This window comes from Salmo salar, chromosome ssa12 (assembly GCF_905237065.1).
Source record: "Salmo salar chromosome ssa12, Ssal_v3.1, whole genome shotgun sequence".
NCBI classification, from domain to species: domain Eukaryota; kingdom Metazoa; phylum Chordata; class Actinopteri; order Salmoniformes; family Salmonidae; genus Salmo; species Salmo salar.
The window spans coordinates 6,157,243-6,179,580 of NC_059453.1; the positions used below are offsets into that span (position 1 = coordinate 6,157,243).

The 22,338-nt window shown below is 42.3% G+C and overlaps 2 protein-coding genes across 3 annotated transcripts in view; one reads left to right on the forward strand and one right to left on the reverse strand.

Moving 5' to 3' along the window:
* LOC106593835 (zinc finger protein 883-like) overlaps positions 1-22,338 on the reverse strand; it is a 262,127-nt gene that overhangs the window by 153,350 nt on the left and 86,439 nt on the right. The window lies entirely within an intron of this gene.
* On the forward strand, positions 3,866-15,784 carry LOC106591074 (zinc finger protein 771-like). Its single transcript, XM_014182265.2, has 2 exons — positions 3,866-4,784; positions 14,883-15,784. The coding sequence occupies exons 1-2, from the start codon at positions 4,109-4,111 to the stop codon at positions 15,527-15,529; spliced, it is 1,323 nt and encodes a 440-aa protein (XP_014037740.2). The 5' UTR covers positions 3,866-4,108; the 3' UTR covers positions 15,530-15,784.

The window sequence follows — 22,338 nt, forward strand, 5'->3', positions numbered from 1 at the left end:
TCATTAGATGGCGATGTGAGTCTTTCAAACGCGTGACGTTTAATCTAGTGGACTGGACGGGAGGTTTCTTCAAAAGGCTACTGATTCAACCACTTCGGTGGTTTGCGAGCGAACATAAAACCGACTCATTGAAGCGAATTAATAGGTATATTAATCTCAGTGTGTTGAATGTAATTCTGTTTATTAACTATCGACCAGTCAATTTAAACGTGACGTATAATCTAGTGGACGGGACGGGCAGCTTTTTCAACAGCAACAACGGCTACTGATTCAACCTTCTCGGTGGTTTTGCTAGCGAAACAGTGAGGCTAGTTAGACCACTAATATGTATATTAATGTCACTGTGTTGAACATAATTCTGTTTACGTATCTAAATGATCACATTTGTTCAATTGATACTGCAAAAGGCTAATGCTAACTAGCTAGCTAACAAACCCGGCCATGAGTTTACTAAATTACCCCCCTCTGCTAAAGAAGAGGAGAAATGCTGGGCGGAGAAAGAAGCTCTGGGGCTGAACATTGCCGTAAAAGGGGAAGAGGAGGATATTACAGTGAAATAACCTTTTGTAGTGAAAGCAGACTGAATAATGGAGAAGCAGACTGAATAAACGATTAACACCAGTGAGTGTTGTCGTAAAAACAGGTGCACAAACTATGCAGTTGTTGAACTAGGCTAATGTTAGCTCTTGATAACTCTTGGCAGCATTCTGTCTTCTCCCTACAGTTCTCAACAGTTACCTTCGCCCACGACTGCGTGATGTGAACTACAATCACGTGCTGTATTTTAACGTTAAGAAAGGTTAATCGCTTGCAATAAGTATTTCGAATCATATATCCCTTATCTTAAATCAGCGAGAAAGAATCCTTCAAATAGAAAATATACACTTTCTGTAGCAGTTACAGATCCATACAGCTACGGTGCCTTCATCCAACTAAATTACACTGTAGCAGTTACAGATCCATACAGCTATGAAGCCTCCATCCTACTAAACTACACTGTAGCAGTTACAGATCCATACAGCCATGGTGCCTCCATCCAACTAAATTACACTGTAGCAGTTACAGATCCATACAGCTATGGAGCCTCCATCCTACTAAACTACACTAGCAGTTACAGATCCATACAGCTATGGGGCCTCCATCCTACTAAATTACACTGTAGCAGTTACAGATCCATACAGCTATGGTGCCTCCATCCTACTAAATTACACTGTAGCAGTTACAGATCCATACAGCTATGAAGCCTCCATCCTACTAAACTACACTAGCAGTTACAGATCCATACAGCTATGGGGCCTCCATCCTACTAAACTACACTGTAGCAGTTACAGATCCATACAGCTATGGAGCCTCCATCCTACTAAACTACACTGTAGCAGTTACAGATCCATACAGCTATGAAGCCTCCATCCTACTAAACTACACTGTAGCAGTTACAGATCCATACAGCTATGGAGCCTCCATCCTACTAAACTACACTGTAGCAGTTACAGATCCATACAGCAATGGAGCCTCCATCCTACTAAACTACACTGTAGCAGTTACAGATCCATACAGCTATGGAGCCTCCATCCTACTAAACTACACTAGCAGTTACAGATCCATACAGCTATGGGGCCTCCATCCTACTAAACTACACTGTAGCAGTTACAGATCCATACAGCTACGGAGCCTCCATCCTACTAAACTACACTGTAGCAGTTACAGATCCATACAGCTATGGGGCCCCCACCCTACTAAACTACACTGTAGCAGTTACAGATCCATACAGCTATGGAGCCTCCATCCTACTAAACTACACTGTAGCAGTTACAGATCCATACAGCTATGGAGCCTCCATCCTACTAAACTACACTGTAGCAGTTACAGATCCATACAGCTATGGAGCCTCCATCCTTCTAAACTACACCAAAGCCACTCTTCCCGTTACACTTATATACACTACCGGTCAAAGGTTTGCACACACCTACTCATTCAAGGGATTTTTCTTTATTTTTACTATTTTCTACATTGTATAATAGTGAAGACATCAAAACAATGAAATAACACATATGGAATCATGTAGTAACCAAAAAAAGTGTTACACAAATCAAAATATGTTTTATATTTGAGATTCTTCAAAGTAGCCACCCTTTGCCTTGATGACAGCTTTGCACATTTTTGGCATTCTCTCAACCAGCTTAATGAGGTAGTCACCTGGAATACATTTCAATTAACAGGTGTGACTTCTTCAAAGTTAATTTGTGGAATTTCTTTCCTTAATGCGTTTGAGCCAATCAGTTGTGTTGTGACACAGTAGGGGGGTATACAGAAGATGCCCTATTTGGTAAAAGTCCATATTATGGCAAGAACAACTCAAATAAGCAAAGAGAAATGACAGTCCATCATTACTTTAAGATATGAAGGTCAGTCAATCTGGATAATGTCAAGAACTTTGAAAGTTTCTTCAAGTGCAGTCGCAAAAACCATCAGGCGCTATGATGAAACTGTCTCTCATGAGGACCGCCACAGGAATGGAAGACCCAGAGTTACCAGCCTCAGAAATTGCAGCCCAAATAAATGCTTCACAAAGTTCAAGTAACAGACACATCTCGACATCAACTGTTCAGAGGTGACCGTGTAAATCAGGCCATCATGGTTGAATTGCTGCAAAGAAACCACTACTAAAAGACAGCAATAATAAGAAGAGACTTGCTTGGGCCAAGAAACACGGGCAATGGACATTAGACCGGTGTCCTTTGGTCTGGAGTCCAAATTGGAGATATTTGGTTCCAACCGCCGTGTCTTTGTGAGACGCGGTGTGGGTGAACGGATGATCTCTGCATGTGTATTTCCCACTGTAAAGAATGGAGGAGGAGGTGTTATGGGGTTGGGGTGCTTTGCTGGTGACACTGTCAGTGATTTATTTAGAATTCAAGGCACACTTAACCAGCATGGCGTCCACAGCATTGTGCAGTGGTACGCCATCCCGTCTGGTTTAGGCTTAGTGGGACTATCATTTGTTTTTCAACAGGACAATGACCCAAAACACCTCCAGGCTGTGTAAGGGCTATTTTACCAAGAAGGAGAGTGATAGAGTGCTGCATCAGACGACCTGGCCTCCACAATTCCCCGACCTCAACCAAATTGAGATGGTTTGGGATGAGTTGGATCACAGTGTGAAGGAAAAGCAGCCAACAAGTGCTCAGCATATTTACCTTTATTTAGCATATTCCTTCAAGACTGTTGGAAAATAATTCCAGGTGAAGCTGTTTGACAGAATGCCAAGAGTGTGAAAAGCTGTCATCAAGGCAAAGGGTGTCTATTTGAAGAATCTCAAATATAAAATAGATTTAGATTTGTTGAACAATGTTTCTACAATGTAGAAAACTGTAAAAAAGAAAAACCCTTGAATGAGTCGGTGTTCTAAAACTTTTGACTGGTAGTATATATATATATTTAATAAACAACAGTAATATACAACACGGAACAGCCAGAGGGATTACATAAATACAAAATTACAAAGAGGAAAAATAATAACAAATCCGCATATCAAACACAGACATGTAGCCAATAAATTTGGGACATTTTGTTTTGCATACGTTTGAATGATTCTAAATCATTTTCCAAATCAGTAAAATAAATACCCTTTTTCATCATGTTGATTTGTGTATTACATTTTTTCCTAGTAAAATAAGGAGATTGTTGGTTAAGGGCTTGTGAGTAAGCGTTTCACGGTAAGGTCTACACCTGTTGTATTCGGCGCATGTGACAAATAAGATGTAATTTGATGTAGTTGATAATTGTGTTGCCCACTCCAGTCAGCAGATGGCGATGTGAGTATTTCAGGTGATTCTTCTTGCGTGACGTATAATCTAGTGGACGGTACCGCTGTCGACTACTGAAGCAGCCACATCGGTAGCTTGCTAGCCGACATTAAACCGAATAATTGAAGCTACTTTGACTATTTTGGGTATATTAATCGGTGTTTTAGACACAATGATTTTTACGTATATAGTAGTTAACTTAATGTACTTGTTCAATTTACGAATTTGTTTAGATTGATTTGATTCTGAGCCTAGCGCTAGGCTAGTTGCTAATGCTAACTAGCTAGCTAACGTCCCTCACCATGAGCTCACTAAGCTACTCTCCCCTTGCTAAAGAAGAGGAGGTCTGCTGGACGGAGAAAGAAGCTCTGGAGCTGAACATTGTCGTAAAAGAAGAAGAGGAGAATATTACAGTGAAAGAAGAGGAAGAAGCTTTCAGAATAAAACAGGAGGAAGAGGAGGCTATCACATTGAAAGAAGAAGAGGAGGATGTGAAAGAAGAGAAAAAACAGTTTGTAGTGAAAGAGGAAGAGGGGATAGAGGCTGTCATGGTGGAAGAGGAGGAGGTAGAAGCATTCAGAATGAAAAAGGAGGAAGAGGAGGTTGTTATAGTGAAAAAAGAGAAAGAACCTTTTGGAGTGAAAGAGGAAGAGGAGGGGGTAGAAGCATTCAGAATAGAAGAGGAGGCTATCACATTGAAAGAAAAAGAGGATGTTCCAGAGGAGGAGGCTGTTATAGTGAAACAAGAGAAAGAACCTTCTGTAGAGGAAGAGGGGATAGAGGCTGTCACAGTGGAAGAGGAGGTAGAAGCTTTGATAATGAAAAAGGAGGAAGAGGAGGCTGTTATAGTGAAAAAAGAGGAAGGACCTTTTAGAGAGGAAGAGGACGATATCTCAATGAAGGTAAAGGAGGAAGATGTTTTGGGAGTGAAAGAGGAGGAAGGAGAGGAAGAGGAGACTGAAGATCTGATTAACACCAGTGAGTATTGTCTTAAAAACAGGCATAGACTCCGCACTGTCTACACATGAATAGGTTGTCCATACTATAGGAATTGTTAAAGGGCCAATCTGCGATTGGTACATGGACTTTTACATGAATAATATTTAAGCCTAGCTCTCAAAAACCCTTCTATGTATGTAGGGTTTTCAGATATTACGTTCACCCACATTTGGCTCCAAGTAAACTACAATTCCGACGCTGTGTTCCAACAGTTTTAGAAACATGCTGATATGCCCGTTATAGTTCATGTCAGCGACAAAGATTCTTTGAAATAGAAAAGAGACTTACTGTAGCAGTTTTGCACGGACCCAAACACTGTGTATGGCTCCAATTGATGAACTTAACTTCCTCCCCAGCCAGCTTACACACAGGTGTTCGGAGCCTGCTAAATATTCAAATCAAGCTTTATTTATACAGCACATTTCAGACATGGAATGCAAAGCAATGTCTTTCACAGGAAGTAAATAAATAAAAACAATGAAAATAAAACTGGAATATTTACTACAAAACACATAAGGGGATATACAATTAAAGAACAACAATACAAACTGAAACCTTTACCACACAACACATATGATAAAAAAAACTGAAGAACAACAATACAAACTGAAACCTTTACCACACAACACATATGATAAAAAAAACTGAAGAACAACAATACAAACTGAAACCTTTACCACACAACACATATGATAAAAAAAACTGAAGAACAACAATACAAACTGAAACCTTTACCACACAACACATATGATAAAAAAAACTGAAGAATAACAATAAAACTGTGTAAAAAGCAACCTGAGGAAAAGCACTGCCCTAACGGTGTTGTAAGATCTCTTTTAAATATGTCCACCGTTTCAGCCCCCCTCAGGTTCTCTGGCAGGCTATTCCAGAGGCTGGGGGAATATTAGGCTACCTGCTGGGGCGGCAGGTAGCCTAGTGGTTAGAGTATTGGACTCGTAACCGGAAGGTTGCTAGATTGAATCCCCGAGCTGACAAGGTAAAAATCTGTCGTTCTGCCCCTGAACAAGGCACTGTTTCTAGGCCGTCATTGAAAATAAGAATTTGTTCTTAACTGACTTGCCTAGTTAAATAAAGTTAAAATGAAATTAAGAAATAAATACAATTAACTGAAGGCTACCTCTCCATGCCTCTTGGTCCTAGGCTTTTGGATAGTTAAAAGGCCAGAGGACCTCACAGCCTGTGAGTTTTAGAATTAATAAAAAAATTATTCTATTGGTTTTTAAATCAATCCACGATTGTGCACCTCAATACATGTCAGACATGCTTTTAAGTGATGTACCCAGTAGGTCCCTCAGGTCCTCTGGCCTTTTCACTATCCCAAAGCATAGGACCAAGAGGCATGGAGAGGTAGCCTTTAGTTAAATGTATTTATTTTTTAATTTCATTTTAACTTTATTTAACTAGGCAAGTCAGTTAAGAACAAATTCTTATTTTCAATGACGGCCTAGAAACAGTTCAGGGGCAGAACGAAAGATTTTTACCTTGTCAGCTCGGGGATTCGATCTTGCAACCTTCCGGTTACAAGTCCAACGCTCTAACCACTAGGCTACCTACAGTGCAGAGACCTTAAAACCAGTGTAGCGTATGTTCTCTGTCTGGTCTTGGTCCGATCCCGTGATGCAGCATTCTGTATGTTTTTCAGTTGACCAATAGCTTTCTTGGGTAGACCAGACATGAGAGCATTCCAGTAGTCAAGCCTGCTTGTAATAAAAGCATGGATGAGTCTCTCTGTAACAGCCTGAGAGAAAAACGGCCGAACATGTTCCTCAGTTGGTAAAAAGCTTTTGTCACATTCTAAATGTGTGAAAAGAAATTTAGTTCAGAATCTAAAATAACACCTAGGTTTTTTTTACCTGGTGTTTTATCGTTATTGCCCGTGAATGAAAATGTGTGGCCAGAATTTCTCTCTCTGCTTTGACTCCAACAATAAGTACTTTGGTCTTGTCTTGATTTAGCAGGAGGAAGTTGTGAGCCATCCAAGTATTTAAATCTAGTGATACAGGCTAATAATTTATCTGTGGAGCTAAAATCTTCTGGTCACACAGAAATGTAAAGATGTGTATCGTCTGCGAAGCAGCGAAAATCAATGCTGTGCTTTCTAAGAACTCTGCCAAGGGGTAACATACAGTGCCTTTGGAAAGTATTCAGACCCTTTGACTTTTTCCACTTTTTCTGTACATTACAGCCTTATTCTAAAATTGATTAAAAAAATACAAGATCCTCAGCCATCTTTTTTATTTAACCCTTTATTTTACCAGGTAAATTGAGTGAGAACACATTCTCATTAACAGCAACAACCTGGGGAATAGTTACAGGAGGGATGTATGAGCCAATTGTAAACTGGGGATGATTAGGTGACCTTGATGGTATGAGGGCCAGATTGGGAATTCAGCCAGGACACTGGGGTTAACACCCCTACCCTTATTATAAGTGCAATTGGATCTTTAGTGACCACAGAGAGTCAGGACACCCGTTTAACATCCCATCCATAAGACTGCACCCTACACAGGGCAATGCCCCAAATCACTGCCCTGGGGCATTGGGATATTTTTTAGACCAGAGGAAATGGTGCCTCCTACTGGCCCTCCAACACCACTTCCAGCAGCATCTGGTCTCCCTTCCAGGGATCAACCAGGACCAACCCTGCTTAGCTTCAGAAGCAGCCAGCAGTGGGATGCAGGGTGGTATGCTGCTGACCTAACAATACCCCATAATGGCAAAGCAAAAACAGCTTTTTAGAAAACTGAAATACCTTATTTACATAAGTATTCAGACCCTTCGCTATGAGACTAGAAATTGAGCTCAGGTGCATCCTGTTTCCATTGATCATCCTTGAGATGTTTCTACAACTTGGAGTCCACCTGTGGTAAATTCAATTGATTGGACATGATTTGTAAAGGCACACACCTGTCTATATAAGGTCCCACAGTTGACAGTGCATGTCAGAGCAAAAAACAAGCTATGAGGTCGAAGGAATTGTCCGTAGAGGTCTGAGACAGGACTGTGTCGAGGCACAGATCTGGGGAAGGGTACCAAAACATTTCTGTAGCATTGAATGTCCCTAAGAACCCAGTGGCCTCCATCATTCTTAAATGGAAGAAGTTTGAAACAAACAAGACTCTTCCTAGAGCTGGCTGTCCGGACAAACTGAGCAATCATGGGAGAAGGGCCTTGGTCAGGGAGGTGACCAAGTACCTGATGGTCACTCTGACAGAGCTCCAGAGTTCCTCTGTGGAGATGGGAGATCCTTCCAGAAGTACAACCATCAGTGCAGCACTCCACCAATCAGGCCTTTATGGTAGAGTGGCCAGACGGAAGCCACTCCTCAGTAAAAGGCACATGACAGCCCGCTTGGAGTTTGCCAAAAGGCACCTAATGACTCTGACTCTGACCATGAGAAACAAGAAACCAGGCATCATCCCTACGGTGAAGCATGGCGGTGTCAGCATCATGCTGTGGGGATGTTTTTAAGCGGCAAGGACTGGGAGACTAGTCAGGATCAAGGGAAAGATAAATGGAGCAAAGTACAGAGAGATCCTTGATGAAAACCTTCTCCAGAGCTTTCAGGACCTCATACTGGGGCGAAGGTTCCCCTTCCAACAGGACAACGACCCTAATCACACAGCCAAGACAACGCAGAAGTGGCTTCAGGACAAGTCTCTGAATGTCCTTGAGTGGCCCAACCAGAGCCCAGACTTGAACCCGGTCAAACATCTCTGAAGAGACCTGAAAATAGGTGTGCAGCAACGCTCCCCATCCAACCTGACAGCTTGAGAGGATCTGCAGAGAACAATGGGAGAAACTCCCCAAATACAGGTGTGCCAAGCTTGTAGCGTCATACCCAAGAAGACTCGAGGCTGTAATCGATGCCAAAGGTGTTTCAACAAAGTACTGAGTAAAGGCTCTGAATACTTATGTAAATGTTATATTTCAGTTTTTTTATTTTTTTATAAATTAGATAACATTTCTAAAAACCTGTTTTTGCTTTGTCATTATGGGGTATTGTGTGTAGATTGATGAGGGGAAAAAAGCAATTTAATCAATTTTAGAATAAAGCTGTAACGTAACAAAATGTGAAAAAAAGTCAAGGGGTCTGAATACTTTCCGAAGGCCCTGTATATAAAAATAGCTAATTAGCACAGGTGGTGGCCTATGTATATACAGTCGTGGCCAAAAGTTGAGAATGACACAATATCAATTTTCACAAAGTTTGCTGCCTCAGTTTGTATGATGGCAATTTGCATATACTCCAGAATGTTATGAAGAGTAATCAGATGAATTGCAATTAATTGCAAAGTCTCTCTTTGCCATGCAAATGAACTGAATCTCAAAAAAAAAACATTTCCACTGCATTTCAGCCCTGCCACAAAAGGACCAGCTGACATCATGTCAGTGATTCTCTCGTTAACACAGGTGTGAGTGTTGACGAGGACAAGGCTGGAGATCACTCTGTCATGCTGATTGAGTTTGAATAACAGACTGGAAGCTTCAAAAGGAGGGTGGTGCTTGGAATCATTGTTCTTCCTCAGTCAATCATGGTTACCTGCAAGGAAACACGTGCCGTCATCATTGCTTTGCACAAAAAGGGCTTCACAGGCAAGGATATTGCTGCCAGTAAGATTGCACCTAAATCAACCATTTATCGGATCATCAAGAACTTCACGGAGAGCGGTTCAATTGTTGTGAAGAAGGCTTCAGGGCGCCCAAAAAAGTCCAGCAAGCGCCAGGACCGTCTCCTAAAGTTGATTCAGCTGCGGGATCGGGGCACCACCAGTACAGAGCTTGCTCAGGAATGGCAGCAGGCAGGTGTGAGTGCATCTGCACGCACAGTAAGGCAAAGACTTTTGGAGGATGGCCTGGTGTCAAGAAGGGCAGCAAAGAAGCCACTTCTCTCCAGGAAAAACATCAGGGACAGACTGATATTCTGCAAAAGGTACAGGGATTGGACTGCTGAGGACTGGGGTAAAGTCCGGAGAAGGCAAGGTGAGCGCTACCATCAGTCCTGTGTCATGCCAACAGTAAAGCATCCTGAGACCATTCATGTGTGGGGTTGCTTTTCAGCCAAGGGAGTGGGCTCACTCACAATTTTGCCTAAGAACACAGCCATGAATAAAGAATGGTACCAACACATCCTCCGAGAGCAACTTCTCCCAACCATCCAGGAACAGTTTGGTAACGAACAATGCCTTTTCCAGCATGATGGAGCACCTTGCCATAAGGAAAAAGTGATAACTAAATGGCTCGGGGAACAAAACATTGATATTTTGGGTCCATGGCCAGGAAACATCCCAGACCTTAATCCCATTGAGAACTTGTGGTCAATCCGCAAGAGACGGGTGGACAAACAACCCACAAATTCTGACAAACTCCAAGCATTGATTATGCAAGAATTGACTGCCATCAGTCAGGATGTGGCCCAGAAGTTAATTGACAGCATGCCAGGGCGGGTGGCAGAGGTCTTGAAAAAGAAGGGTCAACACTGCAAATATTGACTCTTTGCATCAACTTCATGTAATTGTCAATAAAAGCCTTTGACACTTATGAAATGCTTGTAATTATACTTCAGTATTCCATAGTAACATCTGACAAAAATATCTAAAGACACTGAAGCAGCAAACTTTGTGAAAATTAATATTTGTGTCATTCTCAAAACTTTTGGCCACGACTGTACATTAAAAATATATATATATATATATATTTCACCTTTATTTAACCAAGTAGGCCAGTTGAGAACAAGTTCTCATTTACAACTGCGACCTGGCCAAGATAAAGCAAAGCAGTGTGACACAAACAACAACACAGAGTTCCACATGGAATAAACAAACATACAGTCAATAACACAATAGAGAAAGTCTACATACATAGAATACACATAGAATAAACAAGCGTACAGTCAATAACGCAATAGAAAAAAAAGAAATCCTACATACAGTGTGTGCAAATGGAGTACGGAGGTAAGGCAATAAATAGGCCATAGTAGCAAAGTAATTATAATTTAGCAGATTAACACTGGAGTGATAGATGTGCAGATGATGATGTGCAAGTAGAAATACTGGTGTGCAAAAAAGTAAATAGAAACAATATGGGGATGAGGTCGGTAGTTGGATGGACTATTTACAGATGGACTATGTACAGCTGCAGCGATCGGTAAGCTGCTCAGATAGCTGATGCTTAAAGTTAGTGAGGGAGATCTAAGTCTCCAACTTCAGCGATTTTTGCAATTCGTTCCAGTCATTGGCAGCAGAGAACTGGAAGGAAAGGCGGCCAAAGGAGGTGTTGGCTTTGGGGATGACCAGTGAGATATACCTGCTGGAGCGCGTGCTACGGGTGGGTGTTGTTATGGTGACCAGTGAGCTGAGATAAGGCAGAGCTTTACCTAGCATATACTTATAGATGACCTGGAGCCTGTGGGTCTGGCGACGAATATGTAGCGAGGGCCAGGCGACGAGAGCATACAGGTCGCAGTGGTGGGTGGTATATGGGGCTTTGGTGACAAAACGGATGGCACTGTGATAGACTGCATCCAGTTTGCTGAGTAGAGTGTTGGAGGCTATTTTGTAAATGACATCGGCGAAGTCAAGGATCGGTAGGATAGTCAGTTTTACGAGGGTATGTTTGGCAGCATGTTTGAAGGAGGCTTTGTTGCGAAATAGGAAGACGATTCTAGATTTAATTTTGGATTTGAGATGTTTAATATGAGTCTGGAAGGAGAGTTTACAGTCTCGCCAGACACCTAGGTATTTGTAGTTGTCCACATATTCTAAGTCAGAACCGTCCAGAATAGTGATGCTAGTCGGGCGGGTGCGGGCAGCGATCGGTTGAAAAGCATGCATTTAGTTTTACTAGCGTTTAACAGCAGTTGGAGGCCACGGAAGGAGTGTTGTATGGCATTGAAGTTCGTTTGGAGGTTTGTTATCACAAAAATAGCTAATTAGCACAGGCGGTGGTCTATGCCTATAAAAATAGCTAATTAGCACAGGTGGTGTCTTACTGTAACTTGGACATATGGTCATGTTGGAACACTAACCATAACCCTATAAAAGTAAATCATAATTATTATTATTTTTTAACATTCTAGCCTTAGCATTTACTGGTAGAGATCATAACTTGGAAACATCTTTCAGTCTTTGGACGAGCTGCTCCACACAACAACCAGCTGTTTGGACGAGCTGCTCCACACAACAACCAGCTGTTTGGACGAGCTGCTCCACACAACAACCAGCTGTTTGGACGAGCTGCTCCACACAACAACCAGCTGTTTGGACGAGCTGCTCCACACAACAACCAGCTGTTTGGACGAGCTGCTCCACACAACAACCAGCTGTTTGGACGAGCTGCTCCACACAACAACCAGCTGTTTGGACGAGCTGCTCCACACAACAACCAGCTGTTTGAGAGCTGCTCCACACAACAACCAGCTGTTTGAGAGCTGCTCCACACAACAACCAGCTGTTTGAGAGCTGCTCCACACAACAACCAGCTGTTTGAGAGCTGCTCCACACAACAACCAGCTGTTTGAGAGCTGCTCCACACAGAAACCAGCTGTTTGAGAGCTGCTCCACACAACAACCAGCTGTTTGAGAGCTGCTCCACACAACAACCAGCTGTTTGAGAGCTGCTCCACACAGCAACCAGCTGTTTGAGAGCTGCTCCACACAACAACCAGCTGTTTGAGAGCTGCTCCACACAGAAACCAGCTGTTTGAGAGCTGCTCCACACAACAACCAGCTGTTTGAGAGCTGCGCGCTCATTCAGTCGGACAGATTATCTGTGTGCAGCTCGTGTGATAAATAATCGACGAACGAACGGATTCGGGATTCCATCTGTTTTTAAATTATATAGCCTAGATAAAAAAGAAACAATTCCACTGACCCAACTGGACCTGACGGGGATGATGGACTGGCCCGGAGGGCAGGCAGCCCAGTATGTCGAGCCTGACACACACACACAGGGGAATTCCCATACCGTTGTTGCCTCTTCCAAAAGTTGGTTTATTTTTGGTCAATTGCACTGTTTGAATAAGCAGTAATATAAAAAATGGTGATCCAAAAACGAACACGACCAGGTAAAATGTCACTGGCACCCTTGCGACCAATTTAAAAATGTGTGTCGAACTGCCAAGTCAAAAGATTGCAAATGCGACTGTTTTGGTGGTCATATCGAACCCTGTAATGAACCCTACAGCTCTCGGTTAGCGTCGCCCATGGATGGCTCCGTCCGAACTACAATCCGGGAGCTGTATTTTAAGGTTTATAAATGTCAGTAATCATTGCTTGTGAAGAGGTTTTTGAAACAATAGAGAACTCCCATCATATCAGCGAGAAAGAATCTTTCAAAACCAACACTCCACCGGTAAATCAGATGCTATGTTTAATAGGCGCTAAAGGTAGTTAGCATCTATGACTAGACTAGGCCCCATGGATAAACACTAACTACTGCCTGTTGATGATAGTATCTTCTGACCTGGGGAGTGTTGTTAAGAGCCTTAATGCTCTGCTCATTAACATACAACCACTTGGGGTTCTGTTTTGGAAACATAAGGAACGGGGCTTTCATTTCAGCGAGAAAATAATATTAAAAAAATGTTTTACAGCGCTTGTTTTTATGGAAGACATAGGCTGCCACCTGTGCTGATTAGCTATTTATATATATTATTATGTTATTGTGTTAGTGTTCCGACATGTTAGGATCTCTACCAGTAAATACTAATGCTAGAATGTTTAAAAACACACATTTTGTTTCATTAACTTTTGTTTATTCAGGGAGTTGAACAATTGAGACCAGTGTCTCATTTACAATGGTGCCCCGAGGACAAAAAAAACTCCTATCAATACAACAACAACAACAACAACAACAACAACAAGATAACGACAAGACAGCTATAAATACATTCCATCAGGTTATTACAACAAGTTATAATAATCAATTGAAACAATTGCACACCAGGGATTTCATTTACTGTTTTAAACTGCCCTGTCGGCACCAGGGAATCCAGGTGGAATTTGTTTTGTAAGGTATTCCATAACGGTGGTGCGTTAAAACTGAAGGCAGATTTACCAAACTTTGTGGAGACAAGCGGGACTTCAAGAGTTAACCAACCCTAAGAACGGGTTTGGTATCTCCATATTGTTATATTTCAACAAGGAAGTGAGGTATGTTGGAAGCTTGTGGAGCAGAGCTTTGTAAACAAGAATGGAGTAATGAAGAGATATACGGGACTTTAGTGAGGTCCAACCGACCTTCTGATACAGGATGCAGTGATGAGTATTAATACTGTCACCTGTAATAAAGTGAAGGGCACTTAGGTAGACGGCATCCATAGGTTTAAGAGTAGTATCTGCTGCATTCTGGTAAATGGTGCCACCATAGTCAAGAATGGCAGGAAAGTTGTCATCTGCTTCCTGCTCTTCGTGGAGAGGCCAAGATGTATTTCCAAAATGAAGAAGTCTACTTTACATTGGAGCTTTTTAACGAGCTTCATCAGTATGTTTTCTAGACTTTAGCTCTTTATCAATCCAAACGTCCAGATACTTCTAGAACCTGCTCGATGAGAGAAACCATCCAATGAGTGAATATGTAGCCCATCTGAGACATGTTTACTATCACTGTTGTGGTTGTCTCACCTAGCTACCTTAAGATGGATGCACTAACTGAGGGAAACTGTATTTACTGTTGTGGTTGTCTCACCTAGCTACCTTAAGATGGATGCACTATCTGAGGGAAACTGTATTTACTATCACTGTTGTGGTTGTCTCACCTAGCTACCTTAAGATGGATGCACTAACTGAGGGAAACTGTATTTACTGTTGTGGTTGTCTCACCTAGCTATTAAGATGGATGCATTAACAAGTTGCTCTGAATAGTGACCATACTATTCCCTTAAAGCCACACAGTGTAAAATACATGGGTCATGTAAACAATAGAGCACATGCATCACATGCAAAGGGCACTTGACTGTAAGTCTCTCTGGATAAGAGCGTCCGCTAAATGACTAAAATGTACGTGGAGATTTCATTCAGGTCTCCCTGTTTTAACCACTCTGTTTGTCTTTGGCAGAAGACAGACCTGACTCAGAGGAACCGGAGACGTCTGAACCAGCGAGACGACACCACTGTTCCCAGTGTGGAAAGAGTTTTAACCATTTAGGGAATCTTAAAAACCATAAGAGAACACATGCAGAGAAGAAGTCTTACAACTGCTCTCAGTGTGGAATGAGTTTTACCCGGTTAGGGAACCTAAAATCGCATGAGAAAATACACACAGGAGATAAGCCTTACCAATGCTTCCAGTGTGGAAAGAGATTTATCGAGCCAGCACAACTGAAAGTTCATTGGAGAAAACACACAGGGGAAAAACCATTCCAATGCTCTCAGTGTGGAAATACATTTTCCCGATCAGGGGACCTGAAATCACATGAGAGAATACACACAGGGGAAAAGCCTTACCACTGTTCCCATTGTGAAAAGAGTTTCAGTTGGTCAGGGCAACTGAAAGAGCATAAGAGAATACACACAGGAGAAAAGCCATTCCAATGCTTGCAGTGTGGAAAGAGTTTTACCCGGATAGGGAACATGAGAACACATGAGAGAATACACACAGGAGAGAAGCCGTTCCAATGCTCTCAGTGTGGAAAGAGTTTTACCCAATTAAGGAGCCTGAAAAGTCATGAGAGGACACACACAGGGGAGAAGCCTTTCCAGTGATCTCAGTGTGGAAATGGTTTTACCCGGTTATGGTACCTGAAAACACATGAGGTGATACACAAAAGGAGGGTAGCCTCACCTCTGCTCCCAGTGTGAAAGAGTTTTACCCAATTAAGGGTCCTGAAAGAGCATGAGAGAATACATACTCATGTCACTACTCATTTTGGAAAAACATGTTCTGGCTTATGGTTTTGACTGAGAATTTGTGTTTTTGTCATGAAATCTAATTGTATATTTAAATCATACTCACAAATAGGTCAACATTTGTTTTTTATATTTGAGATTCTTCAATGTAGCCACACTTTGCCTTGATGACAGCTTTGCACACTCTTGGCATTCTCTCAACCAGCTTCACGAGGTAGTCTCCTGGAATGCATTTCAATTAACAGGTGTGCCTTGTTAAGTTCATTTGTGGAATTTCTTTCCTTAATGCAATTGAGCCAATCAGTTGTGTTGTGACAAGGTAGGGTTGGTACACAGAAGATAACCCTATTTGGTAAAAGACCAAGTTCATATTATGACAAGAACATCTCAAATAAGCAAAGTGAAACGACAGTCCATCATTACTTTAAGACGTGAAGGTCAGTCAATGCGGAAAATTTCAAGAACTTTGAAAGTTTCTTCAAGTGCAGTCGCAAAAACCATCAAGCGTTATGATGAAACTGGCTCTCATGAGGACCTCCACAGGGATGGAAGACCCAGAGTTACCTCTGCTGCAGAGGATAAGTTCATGACATTTAGCTGCACCTCAGATTGCAGCCCAAATAAATGTTTCACAGAGTTACCCAAGTATGTGTCACAGCATCATCGGACTGAGCTTGTTGTCATTGCAGGCAATTTCAACGCTGTGTGTTACAGGAAAGACATCCTCCCTCATGTGGTACCCTTCCTGCAGGCTCATCCTGACATGACCCTCCAGCATGACAATGCCACCAGCCATATACTGCACGTTCTGTGCGTGATTTCCTGCAAGACCGGAATATCAGTGTTCTGCCATGGCCAGTGAAGAGCCCGGATCTCAATCCCATTGAGCATGTCTGGGACCTGTTGGATCGGAGGGTGAGGGCTAGGGCCATTCCCCCCAGAAATGTCTGGGAACTTGTAGGTTTCTTGGTGGAAGAGTGGGGTAACATCTCACAGCAAGAATTCTCAAATCTGGTGCAGTCCATGAGGAGGAGATGCACTGCAGTACTTAATGTAGCTGGTGGTCACACTTGTTCAGTTTATGTCTCAGTTGTTGAATCTTGTTATGTTCATACAAATATTTACACATGTTAAGTTTGCTGAAAATGAATGCAGTTGACAGGGAGAGGACGTTTCTTTTTTAGCTGAGTTTATTTTACAATGTAGAAAATAGTAAAAATAAAGAGAAACCCTTGAATGAGTAGGTGTCCAAAGTTTTGACTGGTACTGTGTATATAAGCGTAACTCAGGAAGAGTAGCTGAAGTGTAGTTTAGTAGGATGGAGGCTCCATAGCTGTACGGATCTGTAACTGCTAGTGTAGTTTAGTAGGATGGAGGCTCCATAGCTGTATGGATCTGTAACTGCTACAGTGTAATTTAGTAGGATGGAGGCTCCGTAGCTGTATGGATCTGTAACTGCTACAGTGTAGTTTAGTAGGATGGAGGCTCCATAGCTGTATGGATCTGTAACTGCTACAGTGTAGTTTAGTTTAGTAGGATGGAGGCTCCGTAGCTGTATGGATCTGTAACTGCTACAGTGTAATTTAGTAAGATGGGGGCTCCGTAGCTGTATGGATCTGTAACTGCTACAGTGTAGTTTAGTAGGATGGAGGCTCCATAGCTGTATGGATCTGTAACTGCTAGTGTAGTTTAGTAGGATGGAGGCCCCATAGCTGTATGGATCTGTAACTGCTACAGTGTAGTTTAGTAGGATGGAGGCCCCATAGCTGTATGGATCTGTAACTGCTACAGTGTAGTTTAGTAGGATGGAGGATCCATAGCTGTATGGCTCTGTAACTGCTAGTGTAGTTTAGTAGGATGGAGGCCCCATAGCTGTATGGATCTGTAACTGCTACAGTGTAGTTTAGTAGGATGGAGGCCCCATAGCTGTATGGATCTGTTACTGCTACAGTGTAATTTAGTTGGATGAAGGCACCGTAGCTGTATGGATCTGTAACTGCTACAGAAAGTGTATATTTTCTATTTGAAGGATTCTTTCTCGCTGATTTAAGATAAGGGATATATGATTCGAAATACTTATTGCAAGCGATTAACCTTTCTTAACGTTAAAATAAAGCACGTGATTGTAGTTCACATCACGCAGTCGTGGGCGAAGGTAACTGTTGAGAACTGTAGGGAGAAGACAGAATGCTGCCAAGAGTTATCAAGAGCTAACATTAGCCTAGTTCAACAACTGGATAGTTTGTGCACCTGTTTCTAAATAAACACTCACCGGTGTTAATCGGATCTTCAGTCTGCTCCTCCATTCCTTCCTCCTCTTTCACTCTGAAAAAGTCATCTTCCTCTTTTATTGAGATCTCTTCCTCTTTCATTTCAAAAGGTTCTTTCACTATAAAATCTTTCTCTTTATGAAAGCTTCTTCCTCTCCTTTCACTGTAGCATCATCCTTTTCTTCTTTTAATGTTTCAGATTTTTTTTTTTTTTTTAAATGAATTTCACTGAGGATCGTCCTCCCCTTTCTCCTCTGAGGAGCCTCCACTGATACATTCATACCTAGGCCTGATGTTACATCACACACGACCATACTGCCAGTCATATTGCAGACTTTACCTTATTACAAGTGTAATAGCTATCTGTCCTCATTCAATACGGCAAGAATCATTTATCTGTCCTCATTCAATACTGCAAGAGTCATTTAGCTGTCCTCATTCAATACTGCAAGAGTCATTTAGCTTCCTCTTCATACTGCAATTTTTTACTGCAAGATCATTAGCTGCCCTCATTCAATACTGCAAGAGTCATTTAGCTGTCCTCATTCAATATGCAAGATCTTTAGCTGTCCTCATTTCTCAGAGTCATTTAGCTGTCCTCATTCAATACTGCAAGAGTCATTTAGCTGTCCTCATTCAATACTGCAAGAATAATTTAGCTGTCATCAATCAATACTGCGAGAGTCATTTGACAGCAAGCAGGCCATCTGGCAGACCCAGAGACGACACCTGGTCTGCATTCAGGACCCCTCTGGTGTCAAATCAAATCAAATTGTATTTGTCACATACACATGGTTAGCAGGTGTTAATGCGAGTGTAGCGAAATGCTTGTGCTTCTAGTTCCGACCATGCAGTAATATCTAACAAGTAATCTAACCTAACAATTTCTCAACAACTACCTTGTAAACACAAATGTAAAGGAATGAATAAGAATATGTACATAAAAATATATGAATGAGTGATGGCCGAACGGCATAGGCAAGATGCAGTAGATGGTATAGAGTACAGTATATACATATTAGATGAGTAATGTAGGTAATGAAAACATATAAAGCAGCATTGTTTAAGGTGGCTAGTGATACATTACATCAGGATGGCAAGATGCAGTAGATGGTATAGAGTACAGTATATACATATGAGATGAGTAATGTAGGGTATGTAAACATTATATAAAGTGGCTAGTGATACATTTATTACATACATTTTTACATTATTAAAGTGGCTAGAGTTGAGTCAGTATGTTGGCAGCAGCCACTCAATGTTAGTGATGGCTGTTTAACAGTCTGATGGCCTTGAGATAGAAGCTGTTTTTCAGTCTCTCAGTCCCCACTTTGATGCACCTGTACTGACCTCGCCTTCTGGATGATAGTGGGGTGAACAGGCAGTGGCTCGGGTGGTTGTTGTCCTTGATGATCTTTTTGGCCTTCCTGTGACATCGGGTGGTGTAGGTGTCCTGGAGGGCAGGTAGTTTGCACCCGGTGATGCGTTGTGCAGACCTCACTACCCTCTGGAGAGCCTTCCGGTTATGGGCGAAGCAGCTGCCGTACCAGGCGGTGATACAGCCCAACAGGATGCTCTCGATTGTGAATCTGTAAAAGTTTGTGAGTGTTTTTGGTGACAAGCCAAATTTCTTCAGCTTCCTGAGGTTGAAGAGGCGCTGCTGCGCCTTCTTCACCACGCTGTCTGTGTGGGTGGACCATTTCAGTTTGTCCGTGATGTGTACGCCGAGGAACTTAAAACTTTCCACCCTGTCCACTACTGTCCTGTCGTTGTGCATAGGGGGGGTGCTCCCTCTGCTGTTTCCTGAAGTCCACGATCATCTCCTTTGTTTTGTTGACATTGAGTGTGAGGTTATTTTCCGGACACCACACTCCGAGGGCCCTCACCTCCTCCCTGTAGGCCGTCTCGTCATTGTTGGTAATCAAGCCTACCACTGTAGTGTGGTCTGCAAACTTGATGATTGAGTTGGAGGCGGGCATGGCCACGCAGTCATGGGTGAACAGGGAGTACAGGAGAGGTCTGAGAACGCACCCTTGTGGGGCCCCAGTGTTGAGGATCAGCGGGGTGGAGATGTTACCTACCCTCACCACCTGGGGGCGGCCCATCAGGAAGTCCAGGACCCAGTTGCACAGGGCGGGGTGGAGACCCAGGGTCTCGAGCTTAATGACGAGTTTGGAGGGTACTATGGTGTTAAATGCTGAGCTGTAGTCGATGAACAGCATTCTTACATAGGTATTCCTCTTGTCCAGATGGGATAGGGCAGTGTGCAGTGTGATTGCGATTACGTCGTCTGTGGACCTATTGGGGCGGTAAGCAAATTAGAGTGGGTCTAGGGTGTCAGGTAGGGTGGAGGTGATATGGACCTTGACTAGTCTCTCAAAGCACTTCATGATGACGGAAGTGAGTGCTACTGGGCGGTAGTCATTTAGCTCAGTTAGCTTTCTTGGGAACAGGAACAATGGTGGCTCTCTTGAAGCATGTGGGAACAGCAGACTGGGATAAGGATTGATTGAATATGTCCGTAAACACACCAGCCAGCTGGTCTGCGCATGCTCTGAGGACGCGGCTGGGGATGCCGTCTGGGCCTGCAGCCTTGCGAGTGTTAACATGTTTAAATGTTTTACTCACGTTGGCTGCAGTGAAGGAAAGCCCGCAGGTTTTGGTAGCGGGCCGCGGCAGTGGCACTGTTTTGTCCTCAAAGCAAGCAAAGAAGTTGTTTAGTTTGTCTGGGAGCAAGACATCGTGGTCCGCGACGGGGCTGGTTTTTCTTTTGTAGTCCGTGATTGACTGTAGACCCTGCCACATACCTCTCATGTCTGAGCCGTTGAATTGCGACTCTACTTTGTGTCTATACTGACGCTTAGCTCGTTTGATTGCTTTGCGGAGGGAATAGCTACACTGTTTGTATTCGGTCATGTTTCCGGTCACCTTGCCCTGATTAAAAGCAGTGGTTCGCGCTTTCAGTTTTGCGTGAATGCTGCCCTCAATCCACAGTTTCTGGTTGGGGAATGCTTTAACCTCTCTGGGGTATGCGGGACACACTATTCAACAGCCAGTGAAATAGCAGGGCGGCAAATTCAAAACAAAAATCTCATAATTCAATTTCTCAAACATACAAATATTAAATCCCATTTTAAAGATACACTTCTCGTTAATCCAACCACATTGTCCGATTTCAAAAAGGCTTTAGGGTGAAAGCATAACATTAGATTATGTTAGGACAGCACCGAGACAAGAAAAACCACACAGCCATTTTCCAAGCAAGGAGTTGCGTCACAAAAAACAGAAATAGAGCTAAAATGAATCACTAACCTTTGATGATCTTCATCAGATGGCACTCATAGGACTTCATGTTACACAATACATGTATGTTTTGCCCGATAAAGTTCATATTTATATCCAAAAACCCCATTTTACATTGGCGTGTAATGTTCAGAAATGTTTTGCCTCCCAAAACCTCCGGTGAATGAGCACATCAATTTACAGAAATCCTCATCATAAACATTGATAAAATATTCAACAGTTATTCAAAGAATTATAGATACACTTCTCCTTAATGCAACCGCTGTGTCAGATTTCAAAAAAGCTTTACGACGAAAGCAAATTTTGCAATAATCTGAGTACAGCGCTCAGATATCAAAACAAGCCATACAGATACCCACCATTTTGGAGTCAACAGAAATGACAAAAATTACATTATAAATATTCACTTACCTTTGATGATCTTCATCGGAATGCACTCCCAGGAATCCCAGTTCCAGAATAAATGTTTGTTTTGTTCGATAAAGTTCATCTTTATGTCCAAATACCTCCATTTTGTTCGCTCGTTTAGTCCACTACTCCAAATGTAAGGCACGCGCTTACAAAGTCCAGACGAAAAGTCAAGAAAGTTATACTACAGTTTGTAGAAACATGTCAAACGATGTATAGAATCAATCTTTAGGATGTTTTTATCATAAATCTTCCATAATATTCCAACCGGACGATTCCTTTGTCTTCAAAAAAGAAAAGGAACACAGCTAACTCTCACGTGAGCGCGCCACTGAGCTCATGTCATTTTCTCTGTCAGCTACTTCCAGGAGCTCTTATTCTCTCTCTATTCACAGTAGAAGCAGGAAACAATGTTCTAAAGACTGTTGACATCTAGTGGAAGCCTTAGGAAGTGCAAAATGAACCCTAAGTCACTGTATACTGTATCGGCAATCACTTGTAAAACTACAAACCTCAGATTTCCACACTTCCTGGTTGGATTTTTCTCAGGTTTTTGCCTGCCATATGAGTTCTGTTATACTCACAGACATCATTCAAACAGTTTTAGAAACTTCAGTGTTTTCTATCCAAATCTACAAAAAATATGCATATCCTACCTTCTGAGCATGAGTAGCAGGTAGTTTA

Excerpts from the sequence above, each read along its gene's own strand:
- LOC106591074 (XM_014182265.2), top strand. The coding sequence starts at position 4,109 with ATGAGCTCACTAAGCTACTCTCCCCTTGCTAAAGAAGAGGAGGTCTGC. Across the intron at positions 4,785-14,882 it reads TGAAGATCTGATTAACACCA|AAGACAGACCTGACTCAGAG; the intron begins GTGAGTATTGTC and ends TGTCTTTGGCAG.